Below are 26,271 nucleotides of genomic sequence, written 5' to 3'. Positions count from 1 at the left end.
ACATTATTGTTAATACTGTTACTGTTGTTATCCTGAGGAGTTTTAGGAATATTGAGATGCAGCTTGCTCTTGATTTCTTGGCAGGCAGCAAGGCTAATTGCTCAGATTGTATTATCTGCTAAGGATTAACCAGCATCAAGGCAAGGTGATGTCTCTAGGACCCCTTATAAAAGTCCATATATAGGCTAATGCAGAGAGACTCCTTCATTTGGCTTCTTTTTTTCTGGATCGCAGGCCATTTCTCCAGGCAACTGAGAGACAATGATGATTCTCTTGGTTGGCTTGTTCCTGATGCTGGCTGTCCTGTCATTCTGGAGAGTAGCAAGAGGAAAGCTGGACTCCAAGCTCAAGTATCCCAGGAGCCTTCCCTCCCTGCCAGTTATTGGTAGCCTGTTGCATTTAGGTGGCTCCAAGCAGCCCCATCTCTTATTTTCCAGTCTGCAGCAAAAATACGGTAGTGTCTTCTCCCTATACATGGGTTCCCATTACACAGTAGTGATCAACGATTATCTTCATGCCAAGGAAGTGCTACTTAAAAAAGGGAAGATCTTTGCTGGCAGACCTCGAATGGTAAGCAAACTATCCACATTAATATCTAATCTAGGCTAGGAGTTAGTTTCTGGCTCTTGATACAGCTTCAATCAATGCCAGGGCCTAGAAAACAGCAGACTGTGAGTTACAATCCTACCTTAGGCATGAAAGCTGGCCAAGTAAGTTTGAGCCTGTTAGTCTCTCTCTCAAGCCAATCCATTTCTCAGGGTTGTTGTTGTGGGGAAAAGGGAGGAGGAGGAAGTATTAGGTATGGTTGCCATCTTATTTATTTTATTTTATTTATTTATTTTATTTTAAATTTATATACCGCCCTTCTCCCTGAGGACTCAGGGCGGTGTACAGCCAGAATTAAGAAAAACATAAAATACAAATATTAAAAAACAATTAAAATATATATAAATTTGGCCCAAAATTAAAAATACAAACCAATTAAAACATTTAAAATTTCTTCTTAAGCCAACCCGGCTTGCTGGAAAAAGTGGGTTTTAAGGGCACAGCGGAAGGCACTAAGGTCTTGGATTCTCCTTATCTCTGGGGGCAACTGATTCCAGAGGGTAGGTGCCCCCACAGAGAAGGCCCTCCCCCTGGGGGTCACCAGCCTACATTGATTGGCTGATGGCACCCTGAGGAGGCCCTCTCTGTGGGAGCGCACGGGACGATGGGAGGTCGTCGGTAGCAGCAGGCGGTCTCGAAGATAGCTAGGCCCGATGCCATGGAGCGCTTTAAAGGTGATAACCAGAACCTTGAAGTGCACCCGGAAGACCACTGGGAGCCAGTGCAGCTCGCGCAGGAGCAGTGTTACATGGGAGCGCCATGCTGCTCCCATCACTACCCGCGCTGCTGCATTCTGGACCAGTTGGAGCCTCCGGGTGCTCTTCAAGGGGAGCCCCATGTAGAGAGCATTGCAGTAGTCAAGGCGAGAGGTGACGAGGGCATGAGTGACTGTGCACAGGGAATCCCGATCAAGAAAGGGCCGCAACTGGTGAATCAGGCGAACCTGACAAAAGGTCCCCCTGGTTACAGCTGTCAGATGTTCCCCAAGGACAGCTGCATATCCAGGAGGACTCCCAGATTGCGAGCCCTTTCTGTGGGGGCCAAAGACTCGCCCCCAATAGTCAGTGATGGAGTCAACTGACTATATCGGGATGCCGGGAGCCACAGCCACTCAGTCTTGGAAGGGTTGAGCTTGAGCCTGTTCCTCCCCATCCAGATCCGCACAGCCTCCAGGCACTGGGACATCACTTCAAGGGCATCATTGGGGTGGCCTGGGGTGGAGATGTACAGCTGGGTGTCATCAGCGTACTGGTGGTATCTCACCCCGAAGCCACGGATGATCTCGCCCAGCGGCTTTACATAAATGTTGAACAGAAGGGACGAGAGGACCGATCCCTGCGGCACTCCACAGATGAGAGGCCTCGAGGTCGACCTCTGCCCCCCTGCCAACACAAACTGCGACCGGTCGGAGAGAAAGGAGGAGAACCACCGCAACACGGTGCCTCCCACCCCCAACTCTTCCAGCCGGTGCAGCATGATACCATGGCCGATGGTATTAAAAGCCGCTGAGAGATCTAACAGGACCAGAACAGAGGAGCAACCCCTGTCCCGAGCCCTCCAGAGATCATCAACCAACACGACCAATGCCGTTTCCATGCTGTGCCCAGACCTGAAACCTGACTGGAACGGATCTAGATAAGATGTTTCCTCCAGGAATTGTGGGAACTGTCGCGCGACCACACTCTCCACAACCTTCGCCATGAAGCAAAGGTTGGAGACAGGACGGTAGTTGGCCAATATTGCCGGATCCAGGGACGGCTTCTTGAGGAGAGGCCTCACCACCGCCTCCTTCAAGGCAGCGGGGAAGTGGCCCTCACTCAGCGAAGCGTTGATAACACCCTGGAGCCAGCCTCGTGTAACCTCCCGGGAAGCCAGTACCAACCAGGAGGGACACGGGTCCAGTAAACATGTGGCCGCACTAAGTCTCCCCAAAATCCTGTCCACATCATCGGGAGTCACAGCGTCAAACTCCTCCCAGATAACATTCTCAAGACTATTCCTCGTCACTCTGCCCTGATCTACCCAGTCAGAGTCCAAATCCCCCCCGGATCTGAGCGATTTTGTCATACAGGTATTGTCCAAAATCCTCCGCCCTGCCTTCCAAGGGATCCTCCCGCACTCCCGGATGGAGCAGGGAGCGGGTCACCCTAAACAGGACGGCCGGACGATTCCCTGATGATGCAATAGAGGCGGAAAAGTAATTAAACTTTGCCGTCTTTATCGCCACTAGATAGGTCTTAATATGCAACCTTACCAGTGTTCGATCAGATTCAGCGAGACTGGCCCTCCAACCGCTCTCCAGGCGTCTTTTCCGGCGCTTCATTTCCCTCAGCTCCTCGGTGAACCAAGGAGCCGCACCAGATCGGCACCGGGTCAGAGGCCGCAAAGGCACGACTCGGTCCAAGGCCCCACCAGCCACCCGATCCCAGGCGGCTACCAGGTCCTCGGCCGAGTCATGTGCTAGAACCTCAGGAAATGGCCCAAGCTCCATCTGGAACCTCTCAGGATCCATCAGGCGCCTGGGGCGGATCTATCTAATTGGATCCGCCTCCCTGCGGCGGGGGGCAGCGGTTCGAAGATCTAGGCGAAGAAGTGAGTGGTCTGTCCATGACAAGGGTTCCATGTCTATATCCCCAATAACAAGATCACTCAACCACTGGCCAGAGACAAAAATCAGGTCCAGAGTGTGACCTCCCCTGTGAGTAGGGCCATGAACTAACTGGGCCAGGTCCATGGCCGTCATGGAAGCCATGAACTCCCAAGCCACCTCAGACGTTTCACCAATGGATGGCAAGTTGAAATCACCCATGACTAAAAGCCTGGGTGTATCTACTGCCACCGTGGCTATCACGTCGAGTAGCTCAGGTAGGGCTGTTGCCACGTGGCAGGGAGCCAGGTACTTAAGCAACAAGCCCATCTGAACCCCATGACCCCACCTCACAAGGAGGGACTCACATCCTGCTATCTGAGGCGCAGTGGTCTCCCTCGGACCCAGATCCTCGTTAATAATAACCGCCACCCCCCCCTCCCCTCCCCTGGGCTCTCGGCTGATGGAATGCTCTGAAGCCTGGTGGGCACATTTTGACCAGAGGGACGCCGCCCTCCGGGCCCAACCAGGTCTCCGTAATACCCGCCAGGTCCGCTCCTCCCTCTTGAATAAGATTGTGAATGAGGGGGGCCTTATTTACCATGGACCTGGCGTTGCACAGCATCAGCCGAAGGCCCAGATCCTGAGTATCTAAGCCACCTAGTGTCCGAGCGGAGCCTTGGGGACTGGGGCAAGCAATTGCTCTCAGATAGCAAGTGCGAGCCCCCGACACATGATATGGTCCCCTGCTCCCACCATATCTGCCTCTCCCATTCACCGTGCTGATGGAAAATTCCTCCTCCGGATAGTCCTCCAGCCCCTCCCCAATCCCTCGACCTGCACCCTCCAAACCGTCCCCCTGTGCCGGGCTCGACTCTGACCCTAGTGGGTTCGTCCCCCCAAACCCCTTGGTCTTCCTCCCGGTTCCCCTTAAAAAATCATTATTCCCACCCCTTAAAAATTTCATTAAAAATTTACGTAGAAAACCCCTCAACCCCCTCTTCGCTGCATGCCATCTCTCGGGGTTCCAAGACCCGTCATCAAGATAGGCCCTCGATAACATGGAGGGCCAGGCCTGCAAGAGGGGGGAGTCTCGCAGTGCGAAGAGATCAGCGGATGAATACATCTTAAGGTTCCAAAAGTCTGTCTGGGGAAGATGGAAAGAGGCCAAGGATTCTTAATGATGGTTTAAAGAAAAGTCCAGGGGAGAGAGTCCACCATTTCGGCCGGGGGTCAAACCGGACTCCATTGTCCTCTCACGACAGTGGAGGAGTCTCAGGCAGCTGTCCCAGGAGGCAATGACCCGGTCACCCTCTCACGGTGGCCAGTGGCAGCAGGACTTATACAGTGGCAGCTGCAACAAGATGACTCACTCGGTGCCCCCGCCCAGGCTCACATCTCTCCTCACAGCAAGTGGATGTTAATGTCAATAGGGCTGATGGAATCTTGAGTTACAGTTACAAATGAAATAAACAAATTTCAGTTAATTTAAATTTCTTAGATAAGGTTGTCCGAATAATTTATTAGGAAACTTTAGAAATGAATATTCAGCTGTTGAAACTCCCAAAATGCACTGAGAACAAATTAATAAATTAATGCAAGTATCATTTTATTATGAGCTTATTATTTGAAAGTATTCTTCAGTCTCTTTGCTGTTGACTTGTATCACTTTAGAATACTTTAAGTAATTGTTTTTATAAAATATATTACATGACTGCATAATTTATTTCAAGGAATTCTGAAAAAAACTGAGAAATAACACTAGAATATGGATATAGTTGCTATTAAGACATATTGTTCTTTCAGCTATGTGATTTATAATTCTTTTTATGAGCCATTCAAATGCATCACTTGGATATGTGTCCTCCACCCCCAATTTAGAGATATTTATGGAAAAAGTAGTGTAAAGACACATATAGTTTGAAATGCTTACCTGCTCTCTCTAAAGAATTAAACCCAATATTTTTTTTGCTCTGAGTTCATCCTATTCAGAAAACCAACTATAGGTAAACCTCAGATCAAAATAGTTCATATTGAAGATGGTTTCACTCCCATTTATTGTTTATTTGTTTAATACCCTACCATTTCTCCAAAAGTTCATAATGGTGTACAGCACACTGTAGTTCAAACTCCACCAGGAAAGATATTGCTCTTATTTCTTCTATGCTAGCTCTAGGTCTCACTGAGGTAATATATTTGCACCCGAGTTTATAAATTTGGACTGCAGAGATTATATGTTTTTCCATAACCGCCACAAAGTTAAGAACAGAAGAGGCATCAGACTCGTGATTTTTCAAATCACGTACTATCCTTTGCTCTTATCTTGGAAATAGCACATTGAAATAGCTTTCGTTAATTTCTCTGTCTTTTAAATCCATCTTATTTGATGGTTACCATCACATCAACAAAGCGAACAAAATCCTGTAATGTGCTACATTATGTGAAGAAGTGCTTCATTCTGTGTATCTTGAGGTCCCCCTCTCCCCTCTTTTTTTTTTTTTTTTTTGTCCCTTCCAGTCAATGTTGATTCCTGGTGACTGCCTGGACTATCCTGGCAGTTTTCCTGGCAAGATTTTGGAAGTGGTTTGCCATAGTCTGCTTCCTAGGGCTGTGAGAAATGACTAGCCCAAGATCACCCATTTGGCTTTCTGGAAGTTGATGGTGGAACTAGAACTCACAATCTTCTGGTTTCTAGCCTCATGCTTTAACCACTAATTCCAAAGTATCCTTTGATCGTTCTCTATTCAGCTTTATTCAGTGAAACCAGGTTCCAATATTGCAAAGGAAGTGGGGAAGCATTTTTCTGTATTCTTTATATTCGGCATAACTGAATACATCCCTCCCATTGCCCATCCTCTCTTATCTGAGCAAAAAGCTCCCTAACTATTGCTTTCTGTAAATGTCTTTTAAGACCATTGCCACTGAATGAATTAGATGCATAAGTAATCATCCAAGGCAGCAATGAGATCATTGGGGAAGTGGTATACTGTGGTATCATTGTGCTCTGGAAAGAGGTCCTAAAAAGGCATCTAGTGTGACTAAAAAGGCCAATTTGAGAGTGGCAATCCCTTCCACACTGAGGGAAGATACATTCTGTCCCCTGCCCAGCCCCCAGATTTCGCTGGTTCCCCGACTGCCTCTTTGCCTCAGCCTGCCAAACAAGTGTTTCTTCGAGTTGGAGAAGGCCATGCTGCATCTATAGCCTCCAAGCTGAACGATCGGAGGTCAAGGTTTCCCAGTTGTTAATGTCCATTCCCAGGGCCTTTAGGTCCCTCTTGCAGATATCCTTATATCGCACCTGTGGTCTCCTTCTGAGGCGCTTTCCCTGCACTAATTCTCCATACAGGAGATCTTTCGGAATCCAACCATCAGCCATTCTCACGACATGCCCCAGCCAGCGTAGACTTCGCTGTTTCAATAGTGCATACATGCTAGAAATTCCAGTACGTTCCAAGACTGCGCTATTTGGAACTTTGGACTGCCAGGTGATGCCAAGAATTCGTCAGAGACAGCGCATATGAAAGGTGTTCAACTTTCTCTCCTGATGTGCATATAGGGTCCAAGACTCATTGCAGTACAAGGGTGTGCTCAGGACGCAGGCTCTATAGACCTAGATCTTTGTATGTTCTGTCAGCTTCTTATTAAGCCATACTCACTTTGTAAGTCTGGAAAATGTGGTGGCCGCTTTATCAAAACATTTATACAGCTCAGTATCTAAAGAGAGTGTCAGAGATAGTTGAGCCGAGGTACACAAAGTCATGGACGACCTCCAGTTCTTGTGCACAGATTGTAATACAGGGAGGTGAATCCACATCCTGACCCATGACCATAGTCTCTTGAGACTGAAGGATGCCAATGGGGTATACTATATATGTCTTGTGTTTTTCTTCCTTCCAAATTTCAATCAAATGATAATCTCACTGAATGCATTATAAGGTGTTCTGATGAAAACTCAGTTATTTCTTCTCTTCCTCTGCATCCTCCTAGGTTACTACAGACTTGTTGACCCGGAATGGAAAAGACATTGCCTTTGCTACTTATAGCCCAATGTGGAAATTTCAGCGCAAGACGGTACATTCTGCACTTTCCCTGTTTGGTGAAGGATCTCAGGCTCTGGAGAAAACTAGTGAGTTTCCCACAAAGAGTAGTGAAGGAGCTCCAAACCAGGAAGAGAAACACTAGCAATGTATTTGTAAATGAAGATTAGTTGAACCTACTATTTTCAGCTGAAGGAACATATTATCTAAAACAAGGACACCTGCAGGTTAGATTAAAAAAGTCAGGATGGTGGCTGAGACCATGCAATTATGGCCACTATCTTGACTTTTTTTTAACCTATCCTTTGGACACCTCTAATTTAAGTGTTATGATACAGGCTTCAACACTGGTTGGCTGCCTATTGAGTGTTTTGTTTTAAAGCCAATGTTCCCATCCTGGAAATTTTATACATCATTATCATAGTGCATGTATCTTAAAGACTGTTTATTTATATTGTTTGCATGAAGAATAACCTAAACTGCATAATAACGTGGTATGCATCCAGGACAGATATTTAAATCCTGGAAGTGTAAAAGATAGGTAGATAAAAATAAATGGAAAAACTAAAAACTTATAGCAAATATTTAACAAACATCTAACAAATGTTTAGTCATATAAATTTATAGCCACCTGAAAAAAATCTAATCAATAATAATCTGAAACATGAGGAAAGAAAGTAACTACATTTAGTTTAAAACTGCCTGCATCTTATAACCTTGGCAGTTAGTTTATTCTGGGATAACAGTTGTTCTTGAGTAGAATGGATATCATAGTTTTAATCCAAACTTTTACTTATTTCAGGTAAGAATTATGACATTGATATGATCAGTTTGCTTATATGAATATACTTGGTTAACACAAAGAAAAGAAAATAATTTACTTTGCTTTCTCTGGCCTTTTTATATACTGAAATTACCTGGGAAAATATTTATCTGCAAGTTGATGCTCTTTCTGAGAGCTGCAAAAGAGGAGGTAAAACAAGATATACATTGTATTTTCAAACAGTGAGTAGAAAAAAACATGGTTGCTGGAGCAATGGGCTATAGACTTATTGAAATGCCTTTGTCCTTCATAGGTATGCATTAGTGAGTTATATTTATGTTGCAGATAGCTTCACAGTATATCTAAGGCAGGGGAAAGATCGTAGGGTACAGAAAGTGTGATTCTGAGCATTCTTTTATACAATAGTTATTACTCTTGGCCACACATCATACCAAAAGAGCCTGCCTGAATGAATATAGTACAACACCACTCAATTTCATTTGACAAAAGTATCAAGCTAGGAATGGAAAAAAATCAAGCTAGGAATGGAAACCACGGTAATATTTCATCCTTCACTTCCACTTAGGGATGAGAATCTGCATATGCTGCAAACTGACTAAGGAAATGTGTTGTTAGAAATCATTTTCCCTTGGTACAAAATCAGATAAGTTTAAAAATTACACAGCACAATGCCATATTTAGTTACTTTAAAAATTCAATGGTTTGACTAAAAAGTTATTATTTACCGGGAGTTCAATTTAGTCTCCAAATTTGTCTTTGGAAGATGGTACGTGAGTTTCTGTTGAGGACAATTATTGGAAAGTCACCTCAGTGAATGGCAGGCCCTGGGCAACTTTGTCTGGGCTTGAAAGATAAGTACGGTCAGGCCTAGTTGTTGCTTGCATGGGAAACCACAAGAAATTTCAGGCCGGTATTGAGAAAAAATGAAATGAAAAAAAAAAAAACACCTCAGAAGATAGTGCTCAGTAGGACCTAAGAGAATGGTCTGAAAGCAGTGCTCAACTAATGTGCTTGCTCAAGTGCTAATGCGCTTGAATACGAAGTGACTGTTGGCTTTGGAGTAATGACCAATTAGAATCCTGAACAGCCTTCCATTTTAGCAACAGTAGATTTTGCAATATATTTCTGCACAGCAGATTTTTCAGTTATGACCACTGCAGCATCCCCATGGTCCCTTAATTTACATTTGAATGCTTGACAACTAGTTCATATTTCTGACGCTTGCAGTGTCCCAGTGTCATGTGACCTTTTGCGACCTTCTGACAAAGTCAACGGGGAAGCCAGATTCACTTAACAACTGCTTTACTAATTTAACAACTGAGGTGATTCGCTTATCAAATGTGGCAAGAAAAGTTGTGAAATGGGACAAAACTCACTTAACAAATTTCTCACTTAGCAGCATAAATTCTGGGCTCAATTGTGGTCGCAAGTCAAGGACTAACTGTACTAATACAAATTAAATTGTCTTGAGCGCTGGATATATATAGTACAGAAAATACAGAAGATGAAGGTATTGACAGATTTTGTAGAACTCCAAGTGCATAAAAATTAGAATATTTTTCTTATGACTACTGAATGAAAATGCCACAAGAAAGAAGGGAAGGAAGAAAATGGGATGAAGTTACTCTATAGCCTGGAAAATGGCAAAGCTGACTAGTTGAAGTCATACCATACCATAACAAGGGGTCATACCATAAATTGTGTTTGTTAAGCATCTGATAATCAATCTTTCAGTATAAGCATCAAACTGTGTTCATTTGAACTTGGTGGCGTCAAAATAGATTAAGTAAATAAATGAATTTTTGATAATAAGCCATACATAGAGTAAGTTGCAATTATTAAGTCAGAATGTAGTCAAAATATTATTAAAGCACTTTACAAGTTTTTCTTTGATCTTTGCATCAGTCCTGAAAAGTAATTTTATGCAAAGGTTTAGGAATCTTGTAAGTTATTTTCACATAGCCCTGCTATACTGTGTAAGGCAGAATAAAGTTCAATAGAACTTAAGGTCCATCAAATGTTCTAGGCTACATTACATGGCACATTTACTTTTTGTAACTTAATAATGGTTTATTTAATTCAATTTTGGGAGTTCATATGACACATAAAATTAGAGCAGCACAGTGGCCTAGAGGTGAAGACACTCGCCTCTCACTTGGAAGGTCAAGAGTTCAATCCTAGGCAGTGGCAGATGTTATCAGAGCCGAAAGAGCCCTGATAAACATCTGCATAGGCATCAGGAAGGGCATGGGGCCACTAAACACTCAGCTCCACCTAGCTGCCCCAACTCCACCCCGAAACAAAGAGATTAAAGAGTAGTAAAAAGAAAAAAAAATGACACATAAAGTTAAGTAGGGTTGGTTCATTTGTTGTTCACTATGTCATGTAAACATAGCCTTACTATAGTTCGCCTTTATTATATCTGGGGCATTAAAATCGGAAGTGATTGATTTGTCCACAGTGAAAAATTAATCAGGTGGAAGATATCTCCTGGATAATCAGTGTTATCTTGGGGACCTATCTACAGGTATATATCCTGGGTTAAAATACACTGCTCAAAAAAATAAAGGGAACACAAGCAGAAAACATCTGAGATCTGAATGAATGAAATAGCCTTATTAAATACTTTGTCCATTACATACAATAGTTTTGTGTTCCCTTTAGTTGTTTGAACAGTGTATAAACTACTGTATGTAAAGAATAAAGTATTTAATAAGGCTATTTCATTCATTCAGATCTCGGATGTCTTCTGCTTGTGTTCCCTTTATTTTTTTGAGCAGTATATTTCTGTTTCTCCCTAATTGCCGTCTCCATTCTTCCTGTTTCTAAAAGAATTCTTTCTTCTTGCATAGATTTGCTCTCTTGTGCTTTTCTTCCAGTCTCTCAACAAGCAACTTTTTTGTGTGCAACTTTGAGTGCTACAGAGAATTCATCTTTGGACATGGGTCCTGAACTAACACGTGCTATTACAAATGTAGTGTGCTCCCTTTGTTTTAATTCATCCTACCAGCTTGGAGATCCTGAGTTTGAGTCCATGCTTCAATATAACCAAGGCATTGTGGACACTGTGGCTAAGCAGAGCATGGTGGATATCTTCTCGTGGCTTCAGGTGAGAGATTTGAAGGAGGTGAGAAACAAAGTTCAAACAAAGAATATGATTTGCAATTAAGATAGAGATTGTGATTATGGCTGTTTCTCTGCCCACCACAGTATTTCCCGAATAAAGATTTGGCTATGCTGAAGAAATGTATTGAAATGAGGGACAAGTTCTTACACCAGAAGTTTGAGAAACATAAAGTAAGTGTCTACATTTAGATATTTATAGGCTAATCATACTATCCCTTATAATGGTGGATCACAAAAACTAGATTAGTAGCATCAAAGTTATCATGTGGCCTCAGCTCTGTTCCCATAAAGATCCCTAGTAATGCCAAAGAGAAATATCAAATACTTTATTTATTTGAACCATTTATTTGAACCTTTTTCATTCAATATCAGCTATATGTTCTTCATCTTTATATTCTGTAAGCCACCTTGAGTCGTCATGGGTGAATAGGCGGCAATATAAATCAAATAAATAAATAAATAAATAAATAAATAAATAAATAAATAAATAAATAAATAAATACCATCGCTGTTTTGTAAATGTAAATGAATTATGTTCATGGCATAAATTTTGACCAATCAGTCTCTTTCTCAATCTCATCTTTTAAGCAATTTTAATATACTATGAGCTTTTTAGCTTTATAAAATGGCAGAGATTGTGGAAATTAAATCGTTTATAGAAATAGTAGGTGGAGTTATGCAAATAAGCGAACATAATGCTGGGTTGGATTGAAGTCTCTTTTCTCTCCCCTGAGTAACCATACTGCTCAAGAGTTTCTCTGGGACAAAGAAGGGAAGAAGCCAATGCTGGATGAGGTGGAGGCCAGGCAAGAGAAGCCACTGCTTTGCTCCACAAATAATGTGCTATGTATGCTATCTTGAGCTCTTGGAAGAAAAGTATGATAAAAATTCAACATACAAATACATATTGGAAATGCTCTAGTATGGCAGGCAAATCCACTAAGTAATCTTCCTAGTGGTGTCCTTCAATCATCACCATTATCAATTCTCATTTTCTCCTTCCAGGAAGCGTTCAGCAGTGATTCTGTTAATGATCTAATGGATGCACTTCTGAGGGCCAAATTGAACATGGAGAACAACAATAAACATCTATTTTGTGAACAAGAACTAACAGATGACTACTTACTCATGACAGTGGCTGATATATTTGGAGCTGGTGTTGAGACTACAACAACTGTGTTGAAATGGATTGTGCTCTATCTCTTATATTACCCAGAGGTAGCAGCTTCTCCTGTCCTGCCTATTATCTCTGAAAGAATTGTATTGACTATGAGTAATATGAACAAAGGAAACAGATAACTACACTGAGTTCTTCAACCGAGATCCTTAATTAAGAGAAACTGATTCTTTCCATCACATTTAGACACTGTCATTAGCAGAGGTCATTAATGGAATTCCTTTATTTTATTTATATTTTTCAGAGGTGGGCTGCAACCTGTTTGGACTAGTTCAGGCGAACCGGTTATTTTTTTTTTACCAGTTTGGAGAACCGGCTAATCCCACCTCTGGCTGGCCCCGCCCCACACCGCCCCTCCCAGGAGTTTCCCCATGTGCCATGCCCCTTGGCTTTCAGGGTGGTGCAGGCTTTCCAGGCCCAAAATGGGTTACGGGGGGGGGGCATCATGCGGCCCCCCATGCCCCATTTTGCATGATCATTACTGCGGGGCAAGTTTGAAATGGGGATTTTGCATGATCATTACTGTGGGGTGAAATGGGAATTTTGTATTATGATTGCTCATAAGTAAGTAGGAACCAGTAAAAGCGGAATGGAAAATTCCCTATCTGTAGAGCAGCGTTTTTCAGTCTTGGCAAGTTTAAGATGGACGAACTTCATGCTGCCTTGGGAATTCTGGGAATTGAAGTCCATGCACCTTAAAGCTGCCCAAGTTGAGAAGCATGGGTCTACACTAGAGTTTAGAATTTTCCATTCTCGTTTTATTTAGAATTTGGTGCAATTAAATAAATCAGTTGTGCTTTCGTTAACAAATAGTGATTACAGCGATAAGAACTATTATTTTTGTAAGAAACTGAAATTAAAAGTTGATCTGGGCTTTGATGATTAAATAAGGGATTATGGAAATAATGTAGACAAATGTTAATTTTAGAGTAAGAGTTTGATATATTTTTTTACTTATATCTGTACCAAAGTAAGTTGGAAGTCATTCTTTTTCAGTTTTCCTTCTTTTCCTCTCTTTCTTTTTTACACTTTCACTTTTTCTTTCCTGAGCCTTTTATTTTTTCAAAAAAAAATTTTTATTTGTTTGTCCCTTAGCTTTGTATTTTTTGATGTATAAAGGATCAAATATTCAGCCATCATAATTCTACATTCCTTATTTGCAGAAATCATATCAAAATTTAGAATGAAATCCACTGGGAGCCATCTCATATAATGCAGACTCTGAGTTAGGGGTGAAATACTACCGGTTCGCGTTGGTTCAAGTGAACCGGTAGTAATAAAAGCTACTGGTTTGGGCAAACCAGTAGTAAAAAAAAGCTACTGGTTTGTCCGAACCAATATTTCTGATGATCAGCTGTGTCGCATGATTTATATTAGCTAGATGCTTTCTAGCGAATCTAATTCGCATGGCACAGCTGTTTCCTCCCCCCCCGCTGTTCTACTTACCTTCAAAAGGCTCCTTTTTCCACGTGAAGCATGTGTTTGGTGCTCACTGCGCGTGTACATGCACAGCACACATTTGGTGCGCACCACGCATATGCGAGCAGCGAACCAGTGGCAACCCATGAAAGATTTCACTACTGCTCTGAGTCCCTCTAACCAAAAAGTGTTTAGCAATAGAAGAGAATATTTGTAGCTCAGGGTTGAACTGTGGGTTCCTTGGTGCTCTCTGAGCTCGATGGTTTTCATGCAGATGTTTCATTACCAAACTAGGTAACATCATCAGTACTAGAAGGGAGTGGAGTTTCCTCTTATTTTCATATACTAGTGGCTTGCCCTGTCAGTGTTGATCAGTTGCTTCACAAAAAGTGTTTTGATTGGTGCCGGGTCTCTACAGCCTCAGGCAGAGAAGGGTTATTCTGCACCCCTCCCTCAAATATTCTTTAAAATACAATGTTTCCCAGCATTCTTTTAGTAACCTCTGTGGTTACTCATCCTAAAATGAATCCTCTTTACCTGGAGCTTCAAAATTTGCTTCAAAGTTTGCTGGGGAGGTGTGTAGCTAAAAGTCAGTCTACATTTAGTGTACATCTGACTTTGGGGATATTTCTTCATAACCAAACAAAAGTGTATTTTCTCTGCGATTCACATCCCTTGCTCGCTGGATCTAGATGTCACAAAGCAAAGCCGATATTTTATAATTAACCCCCGTGCCCTGTTTTGGCTGGCAGAGTGCTGCAGGAGGCTGAATGCTCTCACGCCCCCTGGCCATGCCCACCCTGGCCATCCCCACCCAGCCATTAGGACAGAGAACCAATTGTTAAATTATTTGCAGCCCACCATTGATATTTTTATAGCAATAGCAATAGCACTTAGACTTATATATCGCCTATAGTGCTTTACAATACTCTCTGGATGGTTTACAATGTAGAATGGACGTTGGCTTACCTGAACGTCCCTTTTCTGGGCGCTGCGTACACTATCCAGGAATGGGTTAATGCTTCAGCCTTTGGCAAACAACTGAGTGTTAAAATATTTTAAACAACAAGGACTTCCCCTTTCCCCTCTGCCTAGCCACACCCCCCACTCCCATGATTCCCCAGTCTGAGCGAAGGTGTGGCGAAAAAAACAACCTGTGACACGACCATGATGAAGTAATAACCATAACTTTATTAACAGTAAGATTCAACGTGTTCAACTGAATAATGGGAAAAAACTTTCCACCGGGCAGGAAGCCCAACTATACGGGCGGGACTGGATAGTGTACGCAGCGCCCAGAAAAGGGACGTTCAGGTAAGCCAACGTCCATTTTCCTGTGCGCTGCTCCCACTATCCAGGAATGGGATATACCCAAGCTTAACTCTCCTGGGCGGGGGGCTGACTGCCCACTGGGTCCATTCCAGTCGCGACCCGCTGGAGCACCCGGCGACCGAACGCCGCCTCGGCTGACTCATAGGTGTCGATCTTGTAGTGCCGGATGAAAGGCGACACGGAGGACCAGGTCGCTGCTCTGCAGATATCAGCAACAGAGGCCTGGGTAGCCCAGGCTGCCGAGGTGGCAGCGCTCCTAGTTGAGTGGGGAAGAATGTTGCCCGGTAGAGGCTTGGAGTTCAAGTCATACGATAGTTCAATACAAGCCCTGATCCATCTGCTAACTGTGGGGGCCGAGATCTTCTGGCCCATGGACGCCGGGTTGAAGGAGACCAGGAGGGCTTCTGTGCGACGGAAGGTTGCCGTTCTGTGTATGTATGTCTGAATCGCTCGGCGGACATCCAGAGTGTGCCAGCGTTTCTCCCTGTGGTCCTTTGGTGACGGGCAGAAGTCCGGCAGAATGAGTTCTTGGGCTCGGTGGAACCAGGAGTTCACTTTTGGGATGAAGGTCGGGTCCAGTCGGAGGACCACTGAGGAGGTTTTGAAAATGCAGAGGTCTTTACGGACGGACAGTGCTGCTAACTCTGAAACTCGCCTTGCTGAGGTGATCGCTAGGAGGAAGGTCACTTTGAGAGTCAGGTGTTTGAGGGTGGCTAGGTCTAGTGGTTCGAAGGGAGGGCCTGTCAGGGCCTGTAAGACTAGAGACAGATCCCAAGAAGGGTAACGGTGTACCGTTGGTGGGTGTAAGTTTGTTGCCCCGTGCAGGAACTCCCTGATGCGCGGGTGATGTGATAGAGTCCGGTATGGAGCGCAGGCAACGACCGTCGATAAGGCTGCGGTCTGGCGCCTTAGGGTCGCTGGGGCCAGCCCCTTGTCTAACCCTGACTGCAGGAACAATAGAATGTCTTGAATCGTGGCCCTGGTGGGATCCACATGGTGCACGGCACTCCAGCTGCAGAAGGACCTCCAGGAAGCCTCGTAGATACGAGTTGTTGACGGGCGTCTGGCCGCCTGGATAGTGCTGACGACGCTGTCAGGTAGATTGTCCTTCTTTAGGATGACCCGCTCAAGTGCCAGACGGCTAATTGGAGCCACTGAGGTTCTGGATGGTTGACCTCGCCCTGGCATAGTACAAGCTGATGTGGTGGAATCACCCATGGTTGCTCTACCGACAGGGCCACCAGGTCGGCGAACCACGGCCTTCGAGGCCAGTTTGGGGCCACCAGGAGCAGGTCGGCCCTCTCCGCCAGTAACTTTCGAATCAGGCGAGGGATCAGCGGGACCGGTGGGAAGGCATACAGCAGGCCTGCCGGCCACTTGCAATGGAGGGCGTCGTGGTCCTCTGCTTGTGGTGTTGGGTAGCGAGACACGAACCGAGGGAGTTGGGCGTTGGTTGGAGACGCAAACAGGTCCACCACTGGACTCCCGAACCTGGAGGCGAGCTTCCTGAATAGGCGGGGGTGGAGCTGCCATTCCGCCTGGTCTATCGTTGTTCGGCTTAGCCAGTCTGCTCTCGCATTGGCTGACCCTGAAATGTGGTCTGCCTTTTTTTTTTTTTATTGAAAAAGTTTTCAAATACAAATTTTTCCCCCCTTTTTCCCCCCCCTCCCCCCCCCTCCCTAACCCCCCCTCCCCACCCTTCCCCCCCTGTGACTTCTTCGTAACAAAAAAAAAAACCCTAATTCATAACAGATTACTTACTCCCTCCTCAAAATACTGACCTTTACTTACTAAAAGTATTATAAATCCCCCTTTATCCATACATCTCAGAAAAGAAGAAGAGAAAAAAACAAAACAAAAAACAAACACATTATACTATAACTATTATAAAATAACTTCTAATTTAGCATAATAGTGTTTTATATCTATACATTATTGCAACAATTCAAAACCACCTTCCACTTTAAAACTATACGATAAGTCCTACTTTAATAACATTTCAAAGCGGGCTCCCCATAAAATCTAATTTAACATTTATTCCACTCTATCCATTTCCTCCACTCCCCTAAATGTATCACTTAAAAATCCCTTTTCTTAAACTAATCAATCTGTAGCTAGCTTATTCACCCACTGTCTTACAAATTTACCATACACAACTCTTGATATCTTTAATTCACTGCCCACACTACTTAAATATATATATATATATATATTCCATTATATCTAAATAAAAAAAGAAAAGACAATAACTTTAAATTTATAGTCCATATAATATCTTCTTGAAGTCTTTCCACTGGATTGTTAGAACCAACATCCATAATAGGGTAACATAGCTTGCTGATGCAACAGTTTATTCAAGGTCTCCAATCATATCTGCCCCCATCAGTAGTAAACATCTTCTTATATATATAAAAGTAAAAACAACCACCCGAGTGACATTATAATTATATTCCATATAATAATAATTGTGGGTTTCATCAGGATTATTAATTTCCATCATCGTATTGGGTAACAACCCGATCTTCTGCATGTCCCAATATGATTCTCTTGCCTTATAATTCAAAATAATTATAATATATTTATCAACACAAAAAGAAGTTTCAAAGTAGATAATTCAAAACCATCAATTTGAGGCTCTTTCCATGTCCCAAAATTACGGCAATGCAGAGATCTACCACTATCCTCAGGATGATATTGACCAATGTGTCGCCTCCTCTATGTTTTCACATAATCATTCATATTTTAAAATCACTGGCTTCACTGTTGCTTGGGTTAGAAATTTCTATTTTTGCACAACCTATTTCTTTTTTGTTTTCTTTTTGTGGGTTTGACTTCCATCCTAATTTTTTGTGTCTCGCGTTTCTTTTTTATCCCTTGTATATCCTCTAATTGGTTTCCATGCTTGTCCTTGCCTTGATAAGTCATCACATTAAAATCAGATGGCACTTCTCTCGAATTTGTAGATAATCCAGCTGGGGTATCCGATAAATCCAAAGGCAATTTATCTGGTACAGTCTCTGTCTTTAGTTCCAGCTCCTTCTGCTTATCCTGTATTATATCTGAAGACGTTAAATTCATTTTCAACCTATTTTGATAAAATTCTTCCGCTCTTTCAACAGTATTTAACTGGTATCTTTCTCCTTGATATCTCAATATAATACCAACTGGGACGTCCCACCGGAATTGAATATTTCTCCTTTTTAACTCAGACACCAGAAAGCCAAATTTCTTCCTTTCCATTAATATCTTAGGTGGGAGTTCCTTGTAAATCCAAATCTTTCTTCCATACAATTGCAAATTAAAATTGAAGGAATTTTGCACAATTTTATTCCTAATTTCTTTATCTGAAAAATAGATTACCACATCTCTAGGCAATTGCCTTTGCTTGGCAGTCCAGGAGTTTATTCGATAAGCTCTGTCAATCCTACAAAACACTTCCTCAGGTTGAATCTTTAAAATCCCAGCTAGAAATTCAGAAGATATTTTCCTTAAGTCATCTCTGTTATTTTCCTGCAAACCTCTAAGTCTTATTGCATATTCTGTAAAATTATATTGTATCTTTAGAACCTCTTTTTCAATCCTCTGTTGCAGAGTTTCTACATTACCAGACTTTTGATCAGCATCCATTTTAAATTTTTCTTCTGAACTATAATCCTGAATATTTAACAAATCATTTTCAATTTTTTGAATTCTATTGTCCAATTTGTCTTGAATTTCATCCATTTTTGACTCTAGTAAATTAGCATTTGTTTCCAACCGAATCATGAATTCTGACATTTTTAAAATTTTTTGCTGCAAAAAGTCAAACTTGGATTTCACCAATTCCTTAGTTTCCTGCTTAAATTTTTCAAGTTGCTGATTCACAATCTCATCCCTTCTTTCAATCTCCTCTAAGAGAAATTCTATTATATTAAAATCAGGTTTCTGGGACTGAAGAGTTAAAACTTGTTCCTTTAAATTCTTAGTGGGGGAATCCCCCCCACCTATTTTTTTGTCTGACTTCACAAGCCTCAGTGCCATGTTTCCGCCTAAGCAGGCTTTGTTAGAAGAAAAAAAAAAAAACAAGACAAAAGACTTCCAGCCAGCAACAATCAGGCCTCCAGGGGAAAAAGAGAAAAACAAAAACAGGAGCGGAGTTTTGTCTACAAATGTAGCCAGTGGTATTTATTCCGCTACATTGTAAGAATAAAAAACGGAAGAACTTTCCCTCTCAAACTCTTCTCCAGCCGCGGCAGACGCCATTTTAAAAAAAACCTTTTTTCCTCTTTCTCTTCCTCTATTCTCTTAAGTAATTTTTAAAAGATAAGTAAAATACTTGCGCTTCAGTATTACAGGTCCAGCTCACATTTTCTTTGAGTAATCTGTCAAATTCGCAGGCTTGCTTTTGACGCCTAGCTCTGCATTAGCAGAGGTCTCCCAAAGCCCGGAGCAGCGGCTGGGGATATGGGGCATCTCATCCGCTCCATCCCAAAAGTAAAAGAAAAACTTTTGGGACTCTGCAGAGAGTTCTACCCACCCCTGCCGGCTCTATCTCCGTTTCCTCATGGGAACGGAGTTTTTTCGAGCCGCCGTTCCGTTGTGAAGGCGGCTCTGACAGGCTATGGAAGCTGACGATCCCAAAGGAACGTCTGGCGGCGGCCAGCAGCAAACAGGAAGTCTCGTGGTCTGCCTTGATCGAGCGCAGATGCCCTTCCGCCCACTCGAATAGGGCCTCGGACTCTAGCATCAGGCTGCGAGATCTCGTGCCTCCCTCTCTGTTCACGTGCGCCTTGGCCGAGATGTTGTCTGTCAGGACCAGTACGTGTTGGTCCTGAACTGTGGCCTGGAAGTGGCGCAGGGCTAATCTGATCGCCCGGAGCTCCAGCAGGTTGATGCTGTTGTGTTGTTCGTCCCTGGACCACTGACCTTGTGCCACCCCGTTGAGGAGGTGGGCTCCCCACCCCCGAAGACTTGCGTCCGTGGTGAGAACCAGTCTGTCCGGTTCCAGGAAGTCTGAGCCCTTGAGGAGTGAGGTGGAAGTCCACCATCTGAGGGAGAGACACACCCTGGGGGGGAGGTGAACCTTGCGTTTGGAGTTGGACCTCCCTGAGCGTTGGAATGGGAGGAGAAACCACTGGAGGGCCCTCGAGTGTTTGCGTGCCCACGGAACGATGGCGAAGTAGGAGACCATCTTCCCCAGTAGGCACGATAGTTGCAGGAGAGAGGCCTTCCTTCCTGACAGAATCTGAAGGGTCAGTTGCTGGAGACTCCGGATCCTGTCCGGGGATAAGAAGACCTGGCCCCTGGAAGAGTCTATTACTGCGCCTAGGTGGAGAATTCTCGTGGACGGTTGAAGGTGACTCTTCTCTAGATTGATTGTAAAACCGTGGTTTCGAAAAGCTTCAAGGACTAGGTGTGAGTCCCTGGCCGCTTGGTCGTGAGACGATGAGAGTATCAGAATGTCGTCTAAGTAACAGAGGATTCGGACCGGGATGGTTCGAAGCTTGGCTGCCACCACCGCCACCAGTTTGGTGAAAGTGCGAGGAGCCGATGATAGCCCGAAGGGCATGGCCCGGTATTGGAAATGTTGGCCTCCATATTCGAACCTCAGGTACTGTCTGTGGTCCGGGTGGATGGGGACGTGGAGGTAGGCTTCTCGAAGGTCGACTGACTGGAGAAGATCCCCCCGTCTCACCCCTGTTAGGATAGACTGGAGCGAGTGCATCTTGAACCTGTGATAACGCACAGACAGGTTCAGCTTCTTTAGGTTCAGAATGGCCCTCCATCCCCCCGAGTTCTTGGGAACTAAGAACAGACTTGAGTAGAACCCGGAGCCTTGAAGGGTTGGAGGTACTGTCTCTATGGCTCTGATCTCTCGCAGATGCTTCAATTCTTGGGACATTAGGGCTTGTAGCTCGGGGGACTGTGGGACTGGGCACCGCACGAAGCGTTGAGGCGGCAGCCCTGCAAATTCTATTGATAATCCCAATGAGATGGTGCGCCTTACCCACGAGTCCGACGTCGACCGGGCCCATTGTTGGTGAAAGAGGTGTAGTCTTCCCCCTATGGGCCCTTCGGTCTTGGAGTCACTTCCCCCTTCTGGCGGGTTTGAAGCCTGCCCCCCGGAAAGGTCTTCTGGAGTGTTGGTTCCTGCCCCGGTCTCGGAACTGTTGTCTGTCATTTGATCTGTCGCCTCCCATGTAATTGGAGCGGTGCGGGAAGGACCCCCTGGGTCCTGGGCCAGGCCGAAAGGGCTGTTGAACTGGATACGGGGAGTACCTCCGCTCTTGGCGGCGGTAAGCCGACGGCAACACCTTCCTCTTGTCCTTGTCCTCCACGAGGACAGGATCCAGGGCTGCTCCAAAAAGATTCGGTGCTTTATAGGGAGCTGAGGCCAGCTTCCATTTAGCTTTAAGATCCGCTTTCCAGGGCTTGAGCCAGAACAGCCTCCTAGTCGTGACAGTGGAGGCTAGGGCCCTTGACGCGAACTTTGCCGAATTCAGGGAGGCATCAGAGGCGTACTCGGTGGCCGCAATGATCTTGCTGATATCCTGTTGCAGCCTGATGTCTTCTGGAGGAAGCCTTTCTTGCATCTGGCGTAGCCAAATGAGAGCCGCTCTATTGAAGAAGGAGGTGGCTGTGGCTGTTCTGATTGCCCAGGCCACAGCTTGGTGTGTCTTACGGAAGGCCCACTCCGTCCTCTTCTCCTCCGCTTTGAGCCCGTCCAGTGCCTCTGTGGAAACTGGCGATGGGGATGAGAGTGCTGCGACCGGCTGGTCCACCGTCGGGAGAAGTAACAGATCCTCCAGCTCTGGGGCTGAGCAGTAGAGTTTCTTGTCCAGGCTGCTCGGTGTAGTTTGGGAAGCCGGTTGCCCCCAGGCGTTTTGGATGACTTCAGAAAACAGCTGTGGACAGGGGATGCTGTCCTTTTCCTGTTTGGATGACTTGAAGAGGGCATCGTGGGGCCCCGCTGTAGGAGGTGGAGCCGGGTTCACGTCCCCTGGCATCCCCAGGTTAGTCGTGAGTCGTGCCTTGTGCAGGAGCGACCTAAACAGTGCCGGTCGGAATAGCCCGGTGAAAGCGGGAGTGTCTGGGTTTAGGCCTTTGTCCTCCGAGAACTCGATGTCCTCTGGGGCGTCCTCTGCTTGATCTGATTCTTCGGATGAGGACTCCCGCGCTAGGGGGGCAGGTGTCTTGTTCTGGACTCGATGATGGTGAGACCCCTGGGCCTGTGCTGGTGGCATCGCCTGTTGCCAGCTGGCGGCTAAGAAGGATGAGAGAGCTGTGGAAAACATGGCTTGAAAGTCCATTTGAGGTGGCGGGGCCCCTTGTGTTTCAGCGCCCGGTGCAGGGCTGCGTGATGGGGCCGCAGGTGAGAAAGGAGTTGCCTCACTCCGGGCCGGGGCGGGGGATCCGTCCCTCTGGGGCCCCTTCTCCGCCAATACTGGGGTCGCCGGGGTCTGTATTAAGTCAGTCCAGGTGGCCATTGCTGAGTCTGACTCCCTGGGCGTGGGTGGAGCAGTGCTTTCTGGTCTTGGCCCGCTGTTGGGTGACATAGCCAGCGCCTTTTGTGCCTTGGCGCACTGCCTCTCGAGCGCCTGGTGGCGTCTTTGGGCGTCCCTGTCTTGGAAGGCCAGCCCTGTCCCCGATTTGGACCTGTGGCTGGGCGCATCGGGTCGCTTCCGGGCACTTTTTTTGGATGATTTGCCCCCCTTGCGGGGTGGGCTCAATTCCAGGTCCGGGTCCGATGAGAAGGGGGAGTCAGACATGGTGATTGCAGGGATCAGGGCCACCCCTCTCCTCTCGTGTGGCTCTGAGGAGGCTCGTTCACTCTGCCCCGCCGGGAGAGATAAGAGCAGCTGAGAGCCCGAGGGTCTCACCAGCTAACTCCTATTGCAACAGGCACCGCACTTGGGGGATGGCTGGCTGAGCCTCTGAGAGGCGACCCAAGATGGCGGCCCGCAAGGTCTTCAAGATGGCGGGTGCCACGTGGTGCGGGGTTGGTGCCTGTTGGGGGCAACGGACTTATGCTGGAGGCCCGAGGGTCCAGCCAGCTGCCGCGCTTGAAACCCGCTTGAAACGAGGCCCTCGTTGCTGGGGGGGCTCTGTAGCGCAGCGGCGGCTGGCAGGGCTAGCCGGGCGAACCGCGGCTGCACGCTGCTCTCCGGAGCGATCGGCTCTAATCCTAGCCGATCGCTCTCCTCTTCGCCCCACGCGGTGGCTGCAGACTGCTCCTGGGGCTTGGAGCACTTTTAAATCTGGCGCCGGCAGCGGCGCGCGAGCGGAGGCTTGCTGTGTGGGCGGCTCGGCTTTCCCAGCCCGACGCCCAGCTGATTAGCGCTGCCGCTGTGAGCGGCGATAAGGCAGAAAACAAAGAAACCAAATAAAGAGGCAGAATTCTAAAAGAACACCCGGGGAAAAGGAATAATCAAAAATAAAATAAAAGTCCTAAGCGTCCCTGAAGGCAGGGAATGGGAAAAGTAAAAGAAGCAGGAGCCAAATACCTTAAAGAAATCAGGAGCTCCCGATAAGCACGTCAGCGTTTGCCAAGCAACTGAGCGAAGACTGGGGAATCATGGGAGTGGGGGGGGTGGCTAGGCAGAGGGGAAAGGGGAAGTCCTTGTTGTTTAAAATATTTTAACACTCAGTTGTTTGCCAAAGGCTGAAGCATTAACCCATTCCTGGATAGTGGGAGCAGCGCACAGGAAAATCATATTGTCCCCAACAATCTGGGTCCTTATTTTACTGACCTTGGAAGGATGGAAATCAATCTTGAGTCCTTTCAGGATTGAACTCCAGGCTGTGGGCAGTTTGCCTGCAATATGGAATTCTAACCACTGTGCCACCAGGGCTCAGAAATATCCAATCACACATGCATCTAAGTACTTCACAATTTAAATGGAATCATACAATGACAAAACAGAGTTGATACTAAAACCTAGTTAATATTAAACACTAAACTAAATAATAAAAATAAACTCTTGTAATGATCAAATATCAGAAACTACTTAACCTGCACGATCTCACGGGTTGCATAGAAGAGTTAGAGCACCTTCCTCAAACATTTGAGGAAATGGGTGTAAGACCATCAATAAGGTATGGTGGTCCCCCCCCCCATAAAAGATTTTATATAGGGTTAGTAAAACCTTGAAACTGATCCTAAAGATCACAGAAAGCCAATGGAACTCCTGCAATTCAGGCTGATAAAACAGCATTCTGGGAGGCCTAGATCACCTGTTCTGCTACATTTTGCACTGCCTGAAGTTTCTGGATTTATTTCAGGGGAGACACCATCTAAAGTGGAAGTCCACATAGTCCAGTGTGGTAATATTGCCTTGAGGCATGCCGAGCAAGACTGTCTTTGGTCCTGACTAAAAACAATGTTTTGGAATCAAATAGTATTTTCTGTTTCCAGAGTTTTATGATTTTTATGATTAAAAATACTCAAGCTGATTTCTTCCCATTGTTGAACCACTGTCTAAGTCATAAGGCAATTCCTCCACATCTGTCATGAACTAACCTGCTTGATTCCTTCCTCATTTCTCCAGGTACAAAAGAAGATCCAAGAGGAACTGGATCAAAAAGTTGGTTTTAATAGACATCCTGTACTTGCTGATCGACAGCATTTGAATTACCTGGAGGCTACCATTAGTGAAGTTCTGCGTATTCGCCCGGTTGCGCCACTTCTTATCCCTCATGAGGCACTGGCAGATACAAGGTGAGGAGGATCATTTCCAATAGTGGGAGTTGATGAGGAAGAAGACTTTCACTAAAGAAAATGGGTTTTTTTTCTCTGCAGCATTGGGGAATATCATATCCCCAAGGGAACTGAAGTTGTAATCAACCTGTGGTCCATTCACCATGATGAGAAAGAGTGGGATGAGCCCGGGAAATTTAACCCAGGTGGGTGTACCACCATTCTTATTCTGTGTGTATAAGGATGAGTGGGATTTGTCATTAAAATTCTTTTATTGTCATGAAGGGCTGCTTTTTAAACATAAATTTCTATTAACTTTCTACCCACTGCCACATTCCTCAACCCAATAGCCAGTAAAGAACTTCTTTTCAGATTCCTGCTCATCAGAATTTTTTCCTCCAATATGACCCTTCCTTGCTACAATTATAACTACTACAGTATATATACATTTCTTTTCCCTAGACTGCCACCATGAGTGATAATGTAATACAGTATTTTGGATATTTAGAGAATCCTTGTTTAATTATAAATTTGGGAATGTCTAGCCAACTACTCCTATTCTTCATTATTGAGTTTGCCATGTTTTCTAGAAAATGTTTCTGCTCTTGCCTCACAGATCGTTTTCTGGATGAGGATGGGAACCGGATCTATTCTCCCTCACCCAGTTTCCTCCCCTTTGGGGCTGGTATCCGTATTTGCCTGGGAGAAACCCTGGCCAAGATGGAGCTGTTTCTCTTTATAGCCTGGATCTTGCAAAAATTCTCACTCAGTGTTCCTGAGGGAGATACACTGCCTGAACCAGAGGGTAAATTTGGAGTTGTGCTTCAAGTACCAAAATACAAAGTAAATGCTACTTTGCGAGAACCTTGGAAAGAAAAAGTAATAGAGCAATAATACTTTTTGAGTCTCACATAATCTAATAGAAGACAAATAATTGTTTTAGTTGAATCTGTAAAGTTAAGATAAGTTTAGATTAAGAGATACAACAATAGGATCCACTAGGTTCAAAACAGAAAAGACATTAGAACTCGAAACAATTTTTCCCAATAAACTGGAGGTGTTGCAAGGTAGAATTGGTAGGATGGTATTTTTTGCCATGGGGGAATGCTATAACATCAACAATTCCCTATATATTCAGAAGCAAGGTCATCTAAACTGTCGCACATAATCCTTAGATTTTGAAATAAAAAATACAAATCATGATTTTCAAGAAAAAAAGATTCAAGAAAAAAAGATTGAAGCCCATCTTCAAGAAAGACAGAATATCAACACCTCTTTTTAGAACAATGCAATGTGAGAAAAGCAACACAACCATCTATACCATTTTTCTATTGTCTACATTCTCTTAAGGAGATCATGATGGATAAGCCTAGACATATTTTTTTGGACACATTATTTTCTCTATTTCTCTTTTCTGATATGCTGTACAGAACTCTCCACACATGAATTAACAATTAACAATTTAGAACTTTTCAAAAACCGTTATATCTTCCATTTTGCCAAATGGTATTGTTACATATCTGCCTC

The 26,271-nt window shown here is 44.8% G+C and overlaps 2 protein-coding genes across 3 annotated transcripts in view; one reads left to right on the top strand and one right to left on the bottom strand.

Moving 5' to 3' along the window:
* BORCS7 (BLOC-1 related complex subunit 7) overlaps positions 1-26,271 on the bottom strand; it is a 70,116-nt gene that overhangs the window by 36,254 nt on the left and 7,591 nt on the right. The window lies entirely within an intron of this gene.
* On the top strand, positions 262-25,638 carry LOC139317913 (steroid 17-alpha-hydroxylase/17,20 lyase-like). The gene is made up of 8 exons (XM_070945082.1): positions 262-570; positions 7,181-7,319; positions 10,894-11,123; positions 11,225-11,311; positions 12,146-12,358; positions 24,596-24,765; positions 24,847-24,950; positions 25,361-25,638. The coding sequence occupies exons 1-8, from the start codon at positions 262-264 to the stop codon at positions 25,636-25,638; spliced, it is 1,530 nt and encodes a 509-aa protein (XP_070801183.1).

Source organism: Pituophis catenifer, unplaced genomic scaffold (assembly GCF_029215685.1).
Source record: "Pituophis catenifer annectens isolate HBS135680 unplaced genomic scaffold, rPitCat1.0.hap2 SCAF_6, whole genome shotgun sequence".
NCBI classification, from domain to species: domain Eukaryota; kingdom Metazoa; phylum Chordata; class Lepidosauria; order Squamata; family Colubridae; genus Pituophis; species Pituophis catenifer.
Note: the sequence above shows the minus strand (reverse complement) of the source record. Positions and strands in the feature narration are given on the sequence as shown.